The sequence below is a fragment of the Pecten maximus genome, chromosome 6 (genome assembly GCF_902652985.1).
Source record: "Pecten maximus chromosome 6, xPecMax1.1, whole genome shotgun sequence".
NCBI lineage: Eukaryota > Metazoa > Mollusca > Bivalvia > Pectinida > Pectinidae > Pecten > Pecten maximus.
In genome coordinates, this window is record NC_047020.1 from 3,586,446 (window position 1) to 3,606,112 (window position 19,667).

Genomic DNA, 19,667 nt, shown 5'->3' on the forward strand with positions numbered 1-19,667 from the left:
TATCAGAGATTAACATAGAAATCATTTACAGGTAAATAGGGCAAGGTAAGTTAATGGTGTGAGGAAGGAGCTGTCATGTCTGATAAAATATCTGTTAAATATGGATAACAGAAATGGCAATAAGTGTAAGATATATCATGTCAATCAATGAAGCAGGTATTTAACTTTCTTCATTACCACTAAATATCTTGACATCTTACCTGAAAACGTTATGACCAATGTAAAGAGTATCACTCCTTCAGTAAAACTCAGTAACAGAGTTTAGAAATATCATTTTATCATAGTCTTATTTTTAAATTCCTTAACTTCAAAATTTCTGTCTCAACCACATGGAAGAGATATTCAGCCTTGACCTTTGCTCTATCTGTATGGAATCGTGGCTACATTAAGTTCTGTTCCCACCATTCACTCAAAACACTAAAAACCCTGTCCAGTCATCAGATCTTCAAACAGCTTCAAGATATTGAATACTTATACACCTATATCAAATGTAGGTAACAGTGACCTTTTTTTAGTCATCATGCTTTGTCCGTCATTGTGTGACGTGCGTAAACTTTTCATATTTCAAACTTCTTCTCAAGTTCCAATAGTGGGATTGAGCTGAAACTTGCCTGAAACGATCTTGAGATCGTCTTGACCAAGTGCTGTTATTTTTCGGGTTGATCCAAATTCCAAGATGGCCACCATGGCCAACAATGCCACTATACTCATTACAGAGAATGCATACTACAATAGTATAAGGGTCTTTGATTTTAGAGTCAGATGACCGTTAAGGTCCTTGGGCCTCTTGTTCTCCTCAATTAGCTTTGGTTTCTTTGGTAATACTTTGTCTTACAAATATTTTTCTGATTCTCTATCAGGGTTGTCCGACAGCAGCAGTGGTGTGGGAGGAGGAGGTATAGCGGGCATTGTGATTGGCTGCCTGGTCGTCCTGGGCCTTGTAGGTGTAGGTGTGGTGCTATGGCGACGGCAACAGATGGGTGCGCCATCAGGAAATGGGCGTGGATTTGATAACACAGTGTATCAGTATGATTCTAAACATGAACACGGAGAGTTCACAGACTCAGCAAGTGTTGATACATGAGGATTAGCTATTGGATAGTGGAGTTACTGTCGTGTTACTCTGGTGTTACTGTCGTGTTACTCTGGTGTTACTCTGGAGTTACTCTCGTGTTACTCTGGAGTTACTGTCGTGTTACTGTCGTGTTACTCTGGTGTTACTGTCGTGTTACTCTGGTGTTACTCTGGAGTTACTGTCGTGTTACTCTGGTGTTACTCTGGAGTTACTGTCGTGTTACTCTGGTGTTACTCTGGAGTTACTCTGGAGTTACTGTTGTGTTACTCTGGAGTTACTGTCGTGTTACTCTGGTGTTACTCTGGAGTTACTGTCGTGTTACTCTGGAGTTACTGTCGTGTTACTCTGGTGTTACTCTGGAGTTACTCTGGAGTTACTGTCGTGTTACTCTGGTGTTACTCTGGTGTTACTCTGGAGTTACTGTCGTGTTACTCTGGTGTTACTGTCGTGTTACTCTGGAGTTACTGTCGTGTTACTCTGGAGTTACTGTCGTGTTACTCTGGAGTTACTGTCGTGTTACTCTGGAGTTACTGTCGTGTTACTCTGGCGTTACTCTGGAGTTACACAATAGGTACACTCAATTATCCTAACTTATTGAAATATTTATGTTGACAAAATTACTGAAATGGAAGCATTTTTTTTTTATCAGAATGGTGGAATTTTAGTGAAAGTGGATTTGTAATTTGAAAAGCATAATGTGAATACATTGTATTGTATTACACCAAGACAAGAAACTCAAAATGAATTCTGATTTATATTCAAATATTGATCAGGAAATAAATTACCATAACGACTGTTCACATCATTCCATTCCTTCATTGCATTCAGTGATTACCATATCTAAGAATTCAAAGACAAAACATTAGTACTGTTGTTGACTGTTGTTTAGGGCAACAAGTGATTTTTTTCAAACCTTAAGTTTGAACTCTTCACATAATTGATAATGATAAAATCTTTAAGCAGAAACCTGCCAACATCTGTGTTGTTATACCCTCATCAAGTTAATTTCAGTAATTATTCAAACAAATACAAACTTTTAACTACAGCCATGATTGGCTCTTTTAACACTTAAAGGCAAAGCAACATTTTAATTTGACCAGTGGGCAAAGCAACATTTTAATTTGACCAGTGGACAGATCACAAGTGCAGCCAACAATCTTCTTTAGACCAGTAAGGAAGAGAGTCAACATGTGTAATCTTCTTTAGACCAGTAAGGAAGAGAGTCAACATATATAATCTTCTTTAGACCAGTAAGGAAGACAGTCAAAATGTATAATCTTCTTTAGACCAGTAAGGAAGAGAGTCAACATGTGTAATCTTCTTTAGACCAGTAAGGAAGATAGTCAACATGTATAATCTTCTTTGGACCAGTAAGGAAGAGAGTCAACATATATAATCTTCTTTGGACCAGTAAGGAAGAGAGTCAACATGTGTAATCTTCTTTAGACCAGTAAGGAAGACAGTCAATATGTATAATCTTCTTTAGACCAGAAAGGAAGACAGTCAACATGTGTAATCTTCTTTAGACCAGTAAGGAAGACAGTCAACATGTGTAATCTTCTTTAGACCAGTAAGGAAGAGAGTCAACATGTATAATCTTCTTTAGACCAGTAAGGAAGACAGTCAATATGTATAATCTTCTTTAGACCAGAAAGGAAGACAGTCAACATGTGTAATCTTCTTTAGACCAGTAAGGAAGAGAGTCAATATGTGTAATCTTCTTTAGACCAGTAAGGAAGAGAGTCAATATGTATAATCTTCTTTAGACCAGTAAGGAAGAGAGTCAATATGTATAATCTTCTTTAGACCAGTAAGGAAGAGAGTCAATATGTATAATCTTCTTTAGACCAGTAAGGAAGAGAGTCAATATGTATAATCTTCTTTAGACCAGTAAGGAAGAGAGTCAACATATATAATCTTCTTTAGACCAGTAAGGAAGAGAGTCAACGTGTGTAATCTTCTTTAGACCAGTAAGGAAGAGAGTCAACGTGTGTAATCTTCTTTAGACCAGTAAGGAAGAGAGTCAACGTGTGTAATCTTCTTTAGACCAGTAAGGAAGAGAGTCAACATGTATAATCTTCTTTAGACCAGTAAGGAAGAGAGTCAACGTGTATAATCTTCTTTAGACCAGTAAGGAAGAGAGTCAACGTGTGTAATCTTCTTTAGACCAGTAAGGAAGAGAGTCAACGTGTGTAATCTTCTTTAGACCAGTAAGGAAGAGAGTCAACGTGTGTAATCTTCTTTAGACCAGAAAGGAAGAGAGTTCACTCCTAGCTGTTATCCTCTTTTGAATTGTGAGGAAAACCGTGTCCCGGTACTCGTAGTTTCGGGACCATTTTTTCAGGGTAGGTACAGTTTATATGAAATGACAGTTATTAGGACTATAACAAGTTAAATAGTCTATTTGCTAGAGTGTTAATCCTTTCCTGTAAAAACAGTTTGGAATTATTGTCCCCTATCTGGGACCTTACCAAGGTTGAAAGGGTTGACATTTTATCCTAATTTATTGTTCCTCAGAGTTCATGTAAATTGTTATGTATTTATTAAATTTGTACTGATATTAAATAATTAAAAGACATTTCATGATTAAAGTCATGTGTTGAGACTTCGCTAGCATTATTTAGACTTGGTATTGATTGTTATATACAAAATAAGGTCAATCAACTTAATAATATAGACATAAATCACAATGGGAGAAAGTATTCCAATTTACAGTAAAAAAAAATCAATTGTTAATTGTGTCTAAAGTTTGAAGTTAAGAATATATGTATTCTTTATGAATTTCCAGACATTGATCATGTAACTTGAGAGATTCTGAAAAATCCTCTGCCAGTTGGTACACGGGGTTGGTGTATATATTACTTTAGATACTCATTATATATTTATTTTTGACTTGTTTGTCAGCAATACATTTAAAGTGCAATACTGTTCTATCACATTAACATAGCTTGATAAAGGGACTACATGTAGTCGGTCATAGCGTGATAAAGGGACCAGTCGGTCATAGCGTGACAAAGGGACTAGTCAGTCATAGCTTGATAAAGGGATCAGTCGGTCATAGCGTGATAAAGGGACCAGTCGGTCATAGCGTGACAAAGGGACAAGTCGGTCATAGCGTGGACCAGTCAGTCATATCGTGACAAAGGGATAAGTCGGTCATAGCGTGACAAAGGGACCAGTCGGTCATAGCGTGGACCAGTCGGTCATAGCGTGACAAAGGGACAAGTTGGTCATAGCGTGGACCAGTCAGTCATATCGTGACAAAGGGACCAGTTGGTCATAGCGTGGACCAGTCGGTCGTAGCGTGGACCAGTCAGTCATAGCGTGACAAGGTGACTAGTAGTAAACTCGTGAGATGTTTCAGGATGGTAATACAGTTTAACTCGTTAGTTGTTTAAGGTCGTACTAAGGTCGTACTAAATTAACTTGTTCTGTTCGTTTACATTTAGTTTTTGTATACAGTATATATACCCAATGTGAAAATAAACAGATGTACATACAAAGAGTAAAAGTTTCTGTTTTAATTAAAAATCTGAAACTGACAAAATCCAAGCCTGTTCCATATATCAAAATGAAACATACACATGCAGCTAGACATCACAACTTGGAACTAACATGACCAGGGACAAACATGGCTAAACATGACCAGGGACAAACATGGCTAAACATGACCAGGGACAAACATGGCTAACCATGACAAGGGGCCAACATGATTATACACGACTAGGGGCTAACATGATTAGGGGCTAACATGACTACTGACCAGCATGATCAGTTACTAAAGAAAATCTGCAGATTACTAATTTCATGCAGATCAATCTAGTACAATTGTAGTTTCCAAGAAATAGCAAAAAGAATTGTTAAAGATGGCTGGACCATAGACAAAGGTTACCACTTGATAAGTGGAATGAAAAATAAAAATAAGTGATTTCTTTTATCAAATTTATTTATGAAAACATAAAATATATCAATAATTAAATAATCAAATATTCAAATCCTAGGTCATTGTATAGATTTATATAAATATATTGTATAGCAAAAGTACTCTAGAAATATAAGTCATGAAATTGCTCAGATCTTGTTCAATGTTTACAACTACATTTTTGTATAACACAATACCTGGGTAACAGACCTTGTCACAATACACAGTACATACATTGTAATAACAAGATATGGTTTAAAGATGAACACGGTTACGCTTTACTAACAAGTGTTTCTTAAGTTATACTTATATATGTATATAAATAATATTTCTATTGTATATAAATTTTTTGGGACGATGTAAAATCTTATCATTCTTGTTTGAAGGACCTATATAATATGTAAAGTGAGATATCCACTCCCTGAGACCTATAACACTGTATACATCAACCACAACATGCCTCCTGTCTAAATGTCCATAACATTCTGGCGTGAATCGAAATCATGTGCAATACTGATCATTAAGGACCGGACTCTAGTGTATAACACTAACATCAGGATTTCACTACGACATCATGAATCCACTCCATGATAGAGCGGATACTCGTGTATACCTGACATCAGGGTGTCACTATGACATCTATCCACTCCCTCAGAGCGGATACTCGTGTATACCTGACATCAGGGTGTCACTATGACATCTATCCACTCCCTCAGAGCTGACACTCATGTATACCTGACATCAGGATGTCCCTATGACATCATTTATCCACTCCATCAGAGCTGACACTCGTGTATACCTGACATCAGGGTGTCCCTATGACATCATGAATCCACTCCCTCAGAGCTGACACTCGTGTATACCTGACATCAGGGTGTTGCTATGACATCATGAATCCACTCCCTCAGAGCGGACACTCGTGTATACCTGTCGGCCCGAGTAGTAACAACACCACAGTTGGCAGATCCACTACTCAGCACACCAGCTAGAAACCAGTGTCCGCTGACGTCCTCACACATCAAGGGACTGCCACTGTCACCCTGAAAGTGGAATAAAAAATCTGTACTGAATAGATCATACGAGATCATACAAGATACAATGAAATATTTACACTCTTTTGCCATTGCATTATTTAAAAAAAAAAAAAAACACACAAATTGATCCCTTTGTCAAATTAATGATTCGTTTTTTGAAAATAACTCATTAAGGATATTGTACTGTATCAATGACCAAATATACCCTACCCCTGGTGTAAATGTTTGGGGAGGGCTCATTTGTAAACCAGTTTTTGCTCATTAGTCTAAAATTGATGTTTCTGCAAAAATGAAGAAGGAGGCTTATTTGTGGAAAGTACCATCATAATCTACACAATTTTGTTTTGCACAGAACGACAAGCATGGTTTTGAAGTTTTTATTAAAGGTTAGACTACCCTAGTCAGACTGAAATTCAAGATGATAGCATCTCTGTGAGTCCATACCTGACAGCCAGATAGAATTCCGCCAGCATAACCCGTACACAGGGTGATGTTGGTGTTGACACTGGTTTCCAGGGGAACCGTGTCCTGACGACAAGTCTCATCTTCCCACACCTGAACTTTGGCCTCTCTGAGGTAATTGGGTAACTGTCCTGTATCAACCAATAAAAAACATTGATACAGAGATAAAAGGTCCCCCTCAGGTGTTTATATATAACAAATGACAATAGATAAAAGGTCCCACTCAGGTGTTATATATAACAAATGACAATAGATAAAAGGTCCCCCACGGGTGTTTATATATAACAAATGACAATAGATAAAAGGTCCCACTCAGGTGTTATATATAACAAATGACAATAGATAAAAGGTCCCCCACAGGTGTTTATATATCATAACAAATGACAATACATTTGTATACTGATGATGTTTAACATTAGATTATACCTCCATCATTGTCTAAGAATCCCCATCCTGCCAAGTAGCAGTTGTCATGGTAACTATCGGTATCCGTTGGAAGGCATATTGGTTGAATGACCTCTGTGAAGGTCAGAGGTTGTTCCAGGTGCACTAATGCTATATCCCACAGGATCGGGCCCAATCCAGTATACGTAAATTTTGGATGTTGTAATATTCTGTCTGCAGTAACTATGTTACGCTGAGATCTCTGGTCTGTAAAACGTTTGACAGATCCAACAGAAGCTTGGACGTAAAATGGTGTATGTGTGTAATCATGTGATCCTGGCCTGCAACAGTACATTGTATAACATCTGATCCAGTCACAAACTAACTCTAGTCAGAAATGAGTTTTCTGTTGAATTTTCACATCATTTTCCATTAATCATTAATTAACACAAAACTGATATACATAAGGTTTCTCTTATTACCAAAAATCAAACAGCAAATCAATATTTCAGTTTTTTTTTTTATCAAAGTTTATTTTATATAAAAAGGACTTCCAGACCTCCTGTGCAGATAATATTCCTCAGAGTGCAATTCAGTAATTTCATGGGGAATTTGAATGTTAACAATAGTGACATTTATCCTTGAAGTTAATGTATAATGTATAATGTATAATGTACACATACTTAAGATTTAAGAACTCTTATTAACTTCTATCAGAAAAACTAAAGTATTTCAGTGGCAGGAACCTCAGTAGAAAAATATTACTCACAATGCCACACAATGTCCAGCAGTAACTAGCCACTGGCTGGTTACTATGGCAGCAGTACACAGTGGCTCCCCCAGATACGTCAGAGAAGCTATCCATGGCCACTTTCCCAGGGGAGATAACTCTCCACCCGCAATGTAAGCTGTAAGGAAATCGTCAGATCGCCTTCCACATTCTTAAAATTATAAAAATAATCGTCAGATCTCCTTCCACATTCTTAAAATTACAAAAATAATATATTATTTATTTCTTACAGCCACAGCAAAGCCTTGGTGTGATATGTTAGATTATGTGGAAACATTGATGTCCCTATAGTGAGTTAACTCAGGAGACCCAGTCTGGTTGATCACCTGACACAGTTTATGGGTGTCACATGTCACTCGATGTCCCTAGTGAGTTAACTCAGGAGACCCAGTCTGGTTGATCACCTGACACAGTTTATGGGTGTCACATGTCACTCTATGTCCCTAGTGAGTAAACTCAGGAGACCCAGTCTGGTTGATCACCTGACACAGTTTATGAGTGTCACATGTCACTTGATGTCCCTAGTGAGTTAACTCAGGAGACCCAGTCTGGTTGATCACCTGACACAGTTTATGGGTGTCACATGTCACTCGATGTCCCTAGTGAGTTAACTCAGGAGACCCAGTCTGGTTGATCACCTGACACAGTTTATGGGTGTCACATGTCACTTGATGTCCCTAGTGAGTTAACTCAGGAGACCCAGTCTGGTTGATCACCTGACACAGTTTATGGGTGTCACATGTCACTCGATGTCCCTAGTGAGTTAACTCAGGAGACCCAGTCTGGTTGATCACCTGACACAGTTTATGGGTGTCACATGTCACTTGATGTCCCTAGTGAGTTAACTCAGGAGAGCTGGTCTGGTTGATCACCTGACACAGTTTATGGGTGTCACATGTCACTCGATGTCCCTAGTGAGTAAACTCAGGAGACCCAGTCTGGTTGATCACCTGACACAGTTTATGGGTGTCACATGTCACTCTATGTCCCTAGTGAGTTAACTCAGGAGACCCAGTCTGGTTGATCACCTGACACAGTTTATGGGTGTCACATGTCACTCGATGTCCCTAGTGAGTTAACTCAGGACACCCAGTCTGGTTGATCACCTGACACAGTTTATGGGTGTCACATGTCACTCGATGTCCCTAGTGAGTTAACTCAGGAGAGCTGGTCTGGTTGATCACCTGACACAGTTTATGGGTGTCACATGTCGCTCGATGTCCCTAGTGAGTTAACTCAGGACACCCAGTCTGGTTGATCACCTGACACAGTTTATGGGTGTCACATGTCACTCGATGTCCCTAGTGAGTTAACTCAGGAGACCCAGTCTGGTTGATCACCTGACACAGTTTATGGGTGTCACATGTGTTAACTTGATATAAATATCTAGCTATAAGCTATAAACTTATCTAGCATTATTTTTGTTACGGAGATGGTTTAGAACATTATTTTAGTGTACAGAAAATAGATATGTTATATGTTATATTTACCTTTGTTTGAACAGGAAATGTTGACTAAACTCCCATTAGAACAGTTTGTCCTACCAACAAAGATAACATATAGGTCGTTAAAACAACGGAAGTTAATTGACAGCTGGTGATCCCTTGTAAATTTGTTTAAACCCAACAAAATCTGTTTTTTAAACAAAAACCAAATAAATTTGATAAACCAATTACAGAGATACAAATTATCATAAAAGTTATCATAATCATCGCTTACACATTCATAAGATTGCCTAGTACATCTGAAATTCCTGAAACCATCACATCTGACTTGAGTTCAAAGTATGAGTTCTGAGGGGAAGACAACTCTGGTGTGTAAGTCGTCTCTATAGCCTTCCTGTAAAATAAGGTTACGGTTTTACTCCATGGAACAGACCATTATTATTCTCGTGGTAGAATTTTTATGTTTTCTAATGTAAGTTTTATTGAGTTCAGCATGACAGCTATAGTGAGTGGCTGTAGGTACTAGATAGATTTGAAATTAATATTACAAGTTAGAACTTCCCTAAGAATACTGAACTCACTCATGTCCGAGATGTAGACACATGTGGTCACTCAACTGCTGCGTCCAATGGCTGCTACACAGAGGCTGGACCTGGTATGAGTATCGGACCCACAACTGACCAGTGGTCAAGCTCAGATTAGACTGGTCAGTAGTTGAAAGTGAAACTGGAACAGCAGTTTGGTAATCCATTTGTCAATACAAACATATAATGCACATCAAATGCCTAGAGAAATCACCTTTTACTTATCTTACCACCCTACAGAGGTCACCTATCTTGATATGTTGCCTCTCTATAGAGGTCACCTGTCTTGACAGGTAAATTCTCTATAGAGGTCACCCCTCTTGACAGGTAACCTCTCTATTCAGGTCATCCGTCTTGAGATGTAGCCTCTCTATAGAGGTCACCTGATCTGAGATGTAACCTCTCTATAGAGGTCACCCCTCTTGACAGGTTACCTCTCTATAGAGTTCATCTGACTTGAGAGGTAACCTCTCTATAGAGGTCATCCGTTTTCAGATGTTACCTCTCTATAGAGGTCACCCCTCTTGACAGGTAACCTCTCTATAGAGGCCATCCATCTTGAGATGTTACCTCTCTATGGAGGTCATCTGTCTTGAGAGGTACCCTCTCTATAGAGGTCACATGTCTAGAGAGGTAAACTGTCTACAGAGAATTAATGTGGACCACAATTCCTTACTTTGATAATTGACTGCCACTCATCCCAGAAAACTAGATTATATACATTGCTACACTAGATGTTGGGGATCTTTAGAAAAATTCTAGGTCTTTAGAAAATTTGAACAGTTTTGACCACATAAATAAGGAAAGAAGTAAAAGTTATTTATTCCAACAGAATTTATAGCAATCCACTCTGGTAAAGGTAGAGACTGATGACAAGCATGGTTATGGTTCATTAGAAGACATTTTCAGATTGTGAGACATTCATCCCTCTGTGACCTTAAATATTGTCATGGTTATTGATTGTTACTACTCTAGCTGTATAACCATTGTTATACTGTTACAGTATTGTGTACATTTTGTTGGTAATTGTTTATAATCCAGCCTGGAGTTTTACTCACAACAACCGAGTTCATCTTCACCTCCAGAACAGTCCGGGTGACCATCACAGACAGTATCAATGGCAACACATTGATAGTCAGGGCACACAAATTCTGTACTGTCGCACCGGTCTGTTACATGAATGAAAATGTTTACAATCTATATAATTATAGATACACGTTATATCAAAATTCTTAAAAAATCTATTTTTAAAACATTTTTTACAGTCCCTACAAACATAAACCACTTACCACAGTTCTCCTCATCTGTCCCATTGCGACAATCCAGAACTCCATCACAAACCCATTCTCGTCGTATACAGGCGCCGTCCTGACAAGCTGTCTCTATCAGAGCTTCACACTCTGTCAACAAAAAGAATCGTTTCATCAACAAAAAGTTATTTATATTTTCAAAATTTGACAATAAACATTGATATTGTATATATATCAAATAATCCAAGATTTTTAAAGAAAAATATAAACAAAGCAGGTGGGATTAATTTCAAGCCTGAATTATATCATCACTGAAGGTAAGATAGATTCTCCTGAGTAACTCACCACACTGTGTCATCACTGAAGGTAAGATAGATTCTCCCCAGTAACTCACCACACTGTGTCTCATCACTGAAGGTAAGATAGATTCTCCCCAGTAACTCACCACACTGTGTCTCATCACTGAAGGTAAGATAGATTCTCCTGAGTAACTCACCACACTGTGTCATCACTGAAGGTAAGATAGATTCTCCCCAGTAACTCACCACACTGTGTCTCATCACTGAAGGTAAGATAGATTCTCCTGAGTAACTCACCACACTGTGTCATCACTGAAGGTAAGATAGATTCTCCCCAGTAACTCACCACACTGTGTCTCATCACTGAAGGTAAGATAGATTCTCCTGAGTAACTCACCACACTGTGTCTCATCACTGAAGGTAAGATAGATTCTCCCCAGTAACTCACCACACTGTGTCATCACTGAAGGTAAGATAGATTCTCCCCAGTAACTCACCACACTGTGTCTCATCACTGAAGGTAAGATAGATTCTCCCGAGTAACTCACCACACTGTGTCATCACTGAAGGTAAGATAGATTCTCCAGAGTAACTCATCACACTGTGTCATCATTGAAGGTAAGATAGATTCTCCCCAGTAACTCACCACACTGTGTCTCATCACTGAAGGTAAGATAGATTCTCCCCAGTAACTCACCATACTGTCTCATCACTGAAGGTAAGATAGATTCTCCCCAGTAACTCACCACACTGTCTCATCACTGAAGGTAAGATAGATTCTCCCCAGTAACTCACCACACTGTCTCATCACTGAAGGTAAGATAGATTCTCCCCAGTAACTCACCACACTGTCTCATCACTGAAGGTAAGATAGATTCTCCCCAGTAACTCACCACACTGTCTCATCACTGAAGGTAAGATAGATTCTCCCGAGTAACTCACCACACTGTGTCTCATCACTGAAGGTAAGATAGATTCTCCTGAGTAACTCACCACACTGTGTCTCATCACTGAAGGTAAGATAGATTCTCCCCAGTAACTCACCACACTGTGTCATCACTGAAGGTAAGATAGATTCTCCCCAGTAACTCACCACACTGTCTCATCACTGAAGGTAAGATAGATTCTCCTGAGTAACTCACCACACTGTGTCTCATCATTGAAGGTAAGATAGATTCTCCCCAGTAACTCACCACACTGTGTCTCATCACTGAAGGTAAGATAGATTCTCCCCAGTAACTCACCACACTGTGTCTCATCACTGAAGGTAAGATAGATTCTCCTGAGTAACTCACCACACTGTGTCATCACTGAAGGTAATATAGATTCTCCCCAGTAACTCACCACACTGTCTCATCACTGAAGGTAAGATAGATTCTCCCCAGTAACTCACCACACTGTGTCATCACTGAAGGTAAGATAGATTCTCCCCATTAACTCACCACAGTGTATGTCATCACTGAAGGTAAGATAGATTCTCCCCAGTAACTCACCACACTGTCTCATCACTGAAGGTAAGATAGATTCTCCCCAGTAACTCACCACACTGTCTCATCACTGAAGGTAAGATAGATTCTCCCCAGTAACTCACCACACTGTGTCTCATCACTGAAGGTAAGATAGATTCTCCCCAGTAACTCACCACACTGTGTCATCACTGAAGGTAAGATAGATTCTCCTGAGTGACTCACCACACTGTGTCTCATCACTGTTGTCGTAGCAGTCGTCCACACCATCACACCAAGCAGACGACTGGATGAAGATTCCATTACTGCATCGCTTGTATCCTGGTCTGAAGGCTGATAATAACAGAAAAACATCAGCTTTATCAAGAGAAACTAAAAAATGTAAAATCTTAATTGACAGTCAATTATTAACAATCTTAATTCACTCGTATAAAAATGAAATAGTTGACATTACCATATTAATTCTCAAATAAGCTCCCTCCCCTAGATTTAATGTTTCGTATCAAAGTTTGGGTAGGGCTAATATATGTAAACCACTTTTAGATTACTATTTTAAAATTGATGATTCTGCAAAAATAAAGAAAGGGGTTATTTGTGGATAAATATGGTATGAATATTTACGGCATCCCAGTTCATCACTAAGGTCCTCACAGTCGACCACCTGGTTACAGCGACTGGAGTGTGTCCACAGACATAGACCTGAATCACACTGGAACCCAGCACAACCTGTAACAAACACATTACTTTATAACAACAGTAATTAGGACTAATCATATCTGATATATGTGCTATGTCTGGAGAGGTTCGGGAGGCCGAGACGATATATTTTCTAACACTATGTTTGCTACGTTCTTGGACAAGACTTTTTGTTTCAATTTCTGTGGAGAGTATGCAGCATATTGTGTTTACAGATGTAGTCACTATCCTCTACAAGGATACCTCCATCCCCTCACCCCCTACCCCCATCACCCCCCCCCCCCCCCCCCCTCCACTCACCCCCTCCCCTCACCTTCATCCCCTCACCCCCTACCCCTCACCCCCATCCCTCACCCTCACCCCCATCCCTTCAACCCGATCCCCCCCATCCCCTCATCCCACACCAATCCCTTTCACAGTCCCTCATTCAAAATTACCCAGGCTGTAATTAACAGTAAGATTACAAGAATAGACCAGTATTAAACAGAAACCTTTTAGCTCTCATTTCATGAGTCAGGTTCCATTTGACAATGTAAACATGTGTTTAACTGGAAATTTATTTGTATCCATGGTTACCTGAACAGTTGAATTCATCAGTCTTGTCCCTACACTGAGGATGTCTGTCACACCTGGCCAAACTGGACACACACTGACCACTTCTACACTTGAACTGACCATTCCCACAGCCTAATAAAAACACCAGTTTTTAAACATTTAATGGACAGGTTTCATCATTGTGATATAGATTGAAGGGATGTATTCTAATCAATGGAGTACGACAATAGTCAAAATCCATGAGAAAAAATCTTCAATCTTTAACAACACTTTACAAATACAAAGACATTGACACTTGCTGATGAAGTGAATAACAGACAAGAAGCCCAATGGGCCTGTATCTCTCACCTGCTACTAATGCAAATTTAAAGTTGATCTATGTCATTTATATGCTGCTTAGCTGAATACCTCTTCATACCAATGAGGGTAGACTAAATGTATTCACTTTAACAAACTTTAAACCTTTCAGACCAGCGTATTCCTCGCCAATATCATGAACCCATTGCAGCTCCTTTGTTTATTTAGATAAAAAAACAACTAAATATTAAAACTCTAATGCGCTTACAAAGGAGTTTACTAATGCCTTTCAACGCTTGCACCAAAAGCTTGACATTTGGAAATCAAAGCTCTTCGAGAGATGAGCTTTAACGGTGTGCTGTCTACACCCGCCTCCGATATATTAAGGTTAACACTATACATACTGCAGTCCTTGGCTTCATCACTGGCGTCCGGACAGTTGACCACTCCGTCACAGAACTTACTGGCTAGCAGGCAAGTGCCGTCCTCACAAGGTGCTTTGTCAGCAGGACATCCGTTATCTAGGGAAAATGTACACTCCAAAAGTTAAACTTTAATATCTACTGGAATCTACTGCTCATACATTACTTGAAATGATAATGAGATCACTGTCGGATTACAGTAGTCCTTTACAAGTACAAGATTGATAACTTTAACAACTACATAAATACTTACCTATGGTGGTGGTGGGTTCAGTGATGGTTGTGATCTTGGCTGCGGTGCTGGGTGAGGTGGCTGTGGGTTCAGTAGTGGTTGTGATCTTGGCTGCGGTGCTGGTTGAGGTGGTTGAGGTGGTTGCGGGTTCAGTAGTGGTTGTGATCTTGGCTGAGGTGCTGGTTGAGGTGGTGGTGGGTTCAATGGTGGTTGTGATCTTGGCTGCGGTGCTGGGTGAAGTGGTTGTGGGTTCAATGATGGTTGTGATCTTGGCTGCGGTGCTGAGTGAGGTGGTTGTGGGTTCAGTAGTGGTTGTGATCTTGGCTGAGGTGGTGGTGGGTTCAATGGTGGTTGTGATCTTGGCCCTGGTGCTGGGTGAGGTGGTTGTGGGTTCAGTAGTGGTTGTGATCTTGGCTGAGGTGCTGGGTGAGGTGGTTGTGGGTTCAGTAGTGGTTGTAATCTTGGCTGAGGTGCTGGGTGAGGTGGTGGTGGGTTCAGTGGTGGTTGTGATCTTGGCTGAGGTGCTGGGTGAGGTGGTAGATGTGGTGGCTGTTGGTGCAGTAGTGGTTTTGGTGCTGGCTGAGGTGCTGGTTGAGGTGCTGGCCACTGTGCTGTTTATGACAGTGGTTGTAGACCCTGATGTTTCACTAGTGTATAAAGGAGTTGTCTTCTCCAAAGGGAGGGTATGATATACAGATGACTGGGGTTGTATGGTACCCTGCCCCTCAGTTCTACCTACCAAGGCAGACGACACAGAGGTGGGGGTGGGAACAATGGCAGGAATTGGGTGGGTAGACACTAGTACAATGGGGGTGGTTGTTACCGAGGACTGCAAAGGTGTTTGTGGGTAGGAGACCAAGGACATGGACATTTGTGAGGTAGGTAAAGGAGTTGTAGGGACTGTCTCCTGTACCAAGGAGGAGGAAGACATCAAAGGCCGACTGGAGTTCATTATAGAACTCGACATAGAGATGGAAACATCATGTAATAATGATTCTGAAACATCAGCCAAGGTGTCGTCTATTTTCTGAGACGGAGAAAGACTACCTGATGAGGAGGACAAGACAAACTTGGCAGATGTTTGTGACATGTGTGTTGTAAATGAGGAAATAAAATGATCTGATATAGAAGAGGTGGCATCTTCTGAAGTATGTGGGGGACCTACAGAACTTTCTAATGATGTTGTTGATTGGGAAGACACATGATGTTGAGATACCGTTGACTCGGAGAAGGAGTGATTTGTTGACTCGGAGAAGGAGTGATTTGTTGACTCGGAGAAGGAGTGATTTGTTGACTCTTGAGTGGAGTAAACAAGTGACCTCACTTCTGACCTTAAAAATGAGGTCATATCACTGGCAATTATTGTGGTCTGATGGAGGCTTGATGGTAGAGGTTCCATAGATGTCATCTCCATGGAGGAAGTTGAAGACATATCTAGCTCGTCAACTGATGATGAGGAGGAGGATGAGACGTGGTGTGAGGACATCATTGGATCTGTTACCATGGTTACAAAAACAGATACTTCAGATGGAAACAAAGATGTTGAAGTTGGGTTAAATACAGATGACTGCAGGGCAGGTGTCAAGTGTTGGGTATCCTCTACAATCGGGGAAGGTTTGGTGTCTAAACTTAATGATATGGGATTGGTGGCATAAGTCATACTAGTGGAATAGACAGATGATCCAAATGACGATCTTAATGATGATCCTAATGATGACCCTAATGATGATCCTAATGATGATTCAGATGATGATTCAGATGATGATCCTAATGATGATTCTGTTGAGGAAGAAGTTGCAGATTGTTGTGGTATAATCAGTGAACTTCTGCTATGGTAAGTATCTGTACTGACAGAGACAGAGGTTGTTGCACCCGATGACCCAAAACTACCCAGAAAACTAGCTGTACTCTGTGACCCTTGTGCACTAAATGACCCCAGCCTTGTCATGCCTACATAATGAGTTGTTGAGTTTTCCAGTAGGGCTGCAGCTTTCACTTGTTGTCTGGTGTCTGTAATACAGCAGAAAACTCTGTTAATAAAACATTTCTTCAAATCGTAACAAAATTCAATGCCTCAATTATATTTTTTACATCTCCTATAAAGAGTTGCCTGCTTTTATTTCTTTATTTATTTTAAGTATTTTTTTTCAACAAACTACACGAAGCACACAGACATTATTTGTGAGATCCTTTTCCTCTATAATGAGATCCTGACTGAATAACGTACCATTTTCTGCTGTGAGCAGGACAGCAGTTACCACTGCGACCATCACCACTGTTAGGACGAGGCACACTACGCCTAATACCAACACACGCCTTGTCACTGCACGGAACTTCTGACTTCGCGGATCATCAAAATCAAATTGTTCTATGGCCATGGTCACAGGTGAACTTCCTCTGTTCTGAGTGGTAATTCTGTAACTTCCTGGTTCAGGCCTCAACCCATCGTGATTCTATACACTGCCATGAAGATAAATTAAAAACACATGCTATATATTCGATTTAAATACATGTTCGATACAACTTTGATCAATTTGAAGCCTTGTCATAGTTCCTAAATTGGGTACATGTAATTTGAATATAAAAATAAAATCAAAAGCAATTTCAAATTTAAACTTTACAGTAACTCATCAATTTGGTGATAACTGTTGTAAACTAATACAGGTAAATAAACTGTAGTAAACTAATACAGGTAAATAAACTGTAGTAAACTAATACAGGTAAATAAAATGTAGTAACCTAATACAGCTAAATAAACTGTAGTAAACTAATACAGCTAAATAAACGGTAGTAAACTAATACAGCTAAATAAACGGTAGTAAACTAATACAGCTAAATAAACGGTAGTAAACTAATACAGGTAAATAATCTGTAGTAAACTAATACAGGTAAATAATCTGTAGTAAACTAATACAGGTAAATAAAATGTAGTAAACTAATACAGGTAAATAAACTGTAGTAAACTAATACAGGTAAATAAACTGTAGTAAACTAATACAGGTAAATAAACTGTAGTAAACTAATACAGGTAAATAAACTGTAGTAAACTAACTGTAGTAAACTAATACAGGAAAATAAACTGTTGTAAACTAATACAGGTAAATAAACTGTAGTAAACTAATAAAGGTAAATAAACTGTAGTAAACTAATACAGGTAAATAAACTGTTGTAAAACTAATACAGGTAAATAAACTGTAGTAAACTAATACAGGTAAATAAACTGTCGTAAACTAATACAGGTAAATAAACTGTAGTAAACTAATACAGGTAAATAAACTGTAGTAAACTAATACAGGTTAATAAACTGTCGTAAACTAATACAGGTAAATAAACTGTAGTACCAGGTAAACTAATACAGGTAAATAAACTGTAGTAAAACTAATACAGGTAAATAAACTGTAGTAAACTAATACAGGTAAATAAACTGTAGTAAACTAATACAGGTAAATAAACTGTAGTAAACTAATACAGGTAAATAAACTGTAGTACCAGGTAAACTAATACAGGTTATCAAACTGTTGTAAAACTAATACAGGTAAAGAATCTACGAATCTGTCTTTTACACTTGTAAGCTTACATATGTTATAAAAAATAATATTTTGAATATTAACCAATATAGCTTTAATTATAGTCTCATTGATAAGGTAATTATACTGAATTTTATTTACATTTCCCCTTTTTATAATGCTAATCATTTTACTTTGTAAATTAAATAGTCGTCGATAATAACAATGAAAATTCTATCTTTTCCTTTTTTTTACGATCGTACTGGCTATATAGGTTATCTCCCCTAACAAGCAGACAGTTTACAGCAGTGCTCCTACAGGTGTGGTCCGGTATCAGGGGGTTTCACACCCGTGTAGATAAAGTGTCACAACCTGTGTGTAGTTACTACTGGAGGTATCAGGAGGCCTGTATCGTATTTTACATACACGCCATGTCACGGAGTCTATATGTTACAGAACGAAACCCGATAAAAAAATAACGTTTCCGTATAATGTTGCAGTTACATTACGTATACTACCCCAAAGCTGTGCATGTCTTCATGTACTGTTGGTAGATATAGCCAGACATGGAATTAGAGTTTGTCCTCGATATATACAACAGACATACCGTACATAAACTTGTAAACTTGTTGAAGTCGTTCTGTACAGTCCCATTAATACTCCCATCAACCTGTCCGGCACATCTTCAGTGATTGTCTCCCCTTGGTATGCTTTACCTCACTGATTTTCACCTGTTTGGCAGACACAGGTATGTCAACAATGACTAGAACGGTGGTCATCTTATCTCGAGAAGCCACTTTCCCGAGATTAACTCTGATCTCACTGATTTGTCAAACTTCCAGTTGCTCCTAACATTGAAACTATGTTGCTATATACGAATAGTTGGCCTATCCCATTCCCACGTATTGCAATTATACCAGTCATAAGGTAAAAATATTTTGATATTGTACGCGGCCATCAAATAACTTACCATTCAAGTCGTAAATCAGAATTTCTTCTTAAATATGTCTGTCTATACTGTGCTATCAGAAATGGCAACACTTAGTTACATAGGGCGATTTATCACGATCGCTAGTTTCTCTTTACACGAATATAATTTATGATACTAGAAGACTCATCTAATAGCAAGCTTTGACCTTACATAAAATCACTCCCTCACTCCCAACACTGTAAATCTGATAATTTTTGCGTACATGTAGTTATCTTCGCGGTTACTAACGTAGCACGTGTAATATACAAAAGTATATG

The 19,667-nt window shown here is 39.0% G+C and overlaps 2 protein-coding genes across 4 annotated transcripts in view; one reads left to right on the forward strand and one right to left on the reverse strand.

Annotated features, from left to right (window-relative positions):
- The window catches only part of LOC117328744, an 84,567-nt gene extending 80,767 nt beyond the window's left edge, over positions 1 to 3,800 (forward strand). The window contains exon 48 of the mRNA XM_033886259.1: positions 861 to 3,800. Within this exon, the coding sequence (XP_033742150.1) occupies positions 861 to 1,084 (224 nt within the window). The 3' untranslated portion in view covers positions 1,085 to 3,800. The remainder of the gene's footprint in view (positions 1 to 860) is intronic.
- A 1,200-nt stretch (positions 3,801 to 5,000) lies between these two features.
- LOC117328747 (mucin-5AC-like) lies at positions 5,001 to 19,152 on the reverse strand. Of its 3 annotated transcripts, none has more exons than XM_033886262.1 (17): positions 19,027 to 19,152; positions 17,141 to 17,373; positions 14,935 to 16,923; positions 14,664 to 14,780; positions 13,984 to 14,094; positions 13,333 to 13,437; positions 12,937 to 13,044; positions 10,986 to 11,096; positions 10,755 to 10,865; positions 9,694 to 9,838; positions 9,387 to 9,506; positions 9,158 to 9,207; positions 7,647 to 7,818; positions 6,920 to 7,218; positions 6,476 to 6,624; positions 5,925 to 6,037; positions 5,001 to 5,796 (listed from the first exon to the last, which is right to left on the reverse strand). In XM_033886262.1, exons 2-17 carry the CDS (start codon positions 17,289 to 17,291, stop codon positions 5,739 to 5,741), a joined length of 3,909 nt encoding a protein of 1,302 aa, XP_033742153.1. In that variant the 5' UTR covers positions 17,292 to 17,373; positions 19,027 to 19,152; the 3' UTR covers positions 5,001 to 5,738. The 3 variants fall into 3 exon arrangements, with proteins under 3 accessions (XP_033742153.1, XP_033742152.1, XP_033742154.1); XM_033886261.1 differs by having other exon boundaries at positions 5,002 to 5,860; XM_033886263.1 differs by having other exon boundaries at positions 5,743 to 6,037; positions 14,935 to 16,152; positions 16,201 to 16,923.
- Positions 19,153 to 19,667: the final 515 nt, after the last annotated feature.

Excerpts from the sequence above, each read along its gene's own strand:
- LOC117328747 (XM_033886262.1), bottom strand. The coding sequence starts at position 17,291 with ATGGCCATAGAACAATTTGATTTTGATGATCCGCGAAGTCAGAAGTTC. Across the intron at positions 16,924-17,140 it reads CCTGCTCACAGCAGAAAATG|ACACCAGACAACAAGTGAAA; the intron begins GTACGTTATTCA and ends GCTGTATTACAG. Across the intron at positions 13,438-13,983 it reads TGATGAATTCAACTGTTCAG|GTTGTGCTGGGTTCCAGTGT; the intron begins GTAACCATGGAT and ends TGTTTGTTACAG.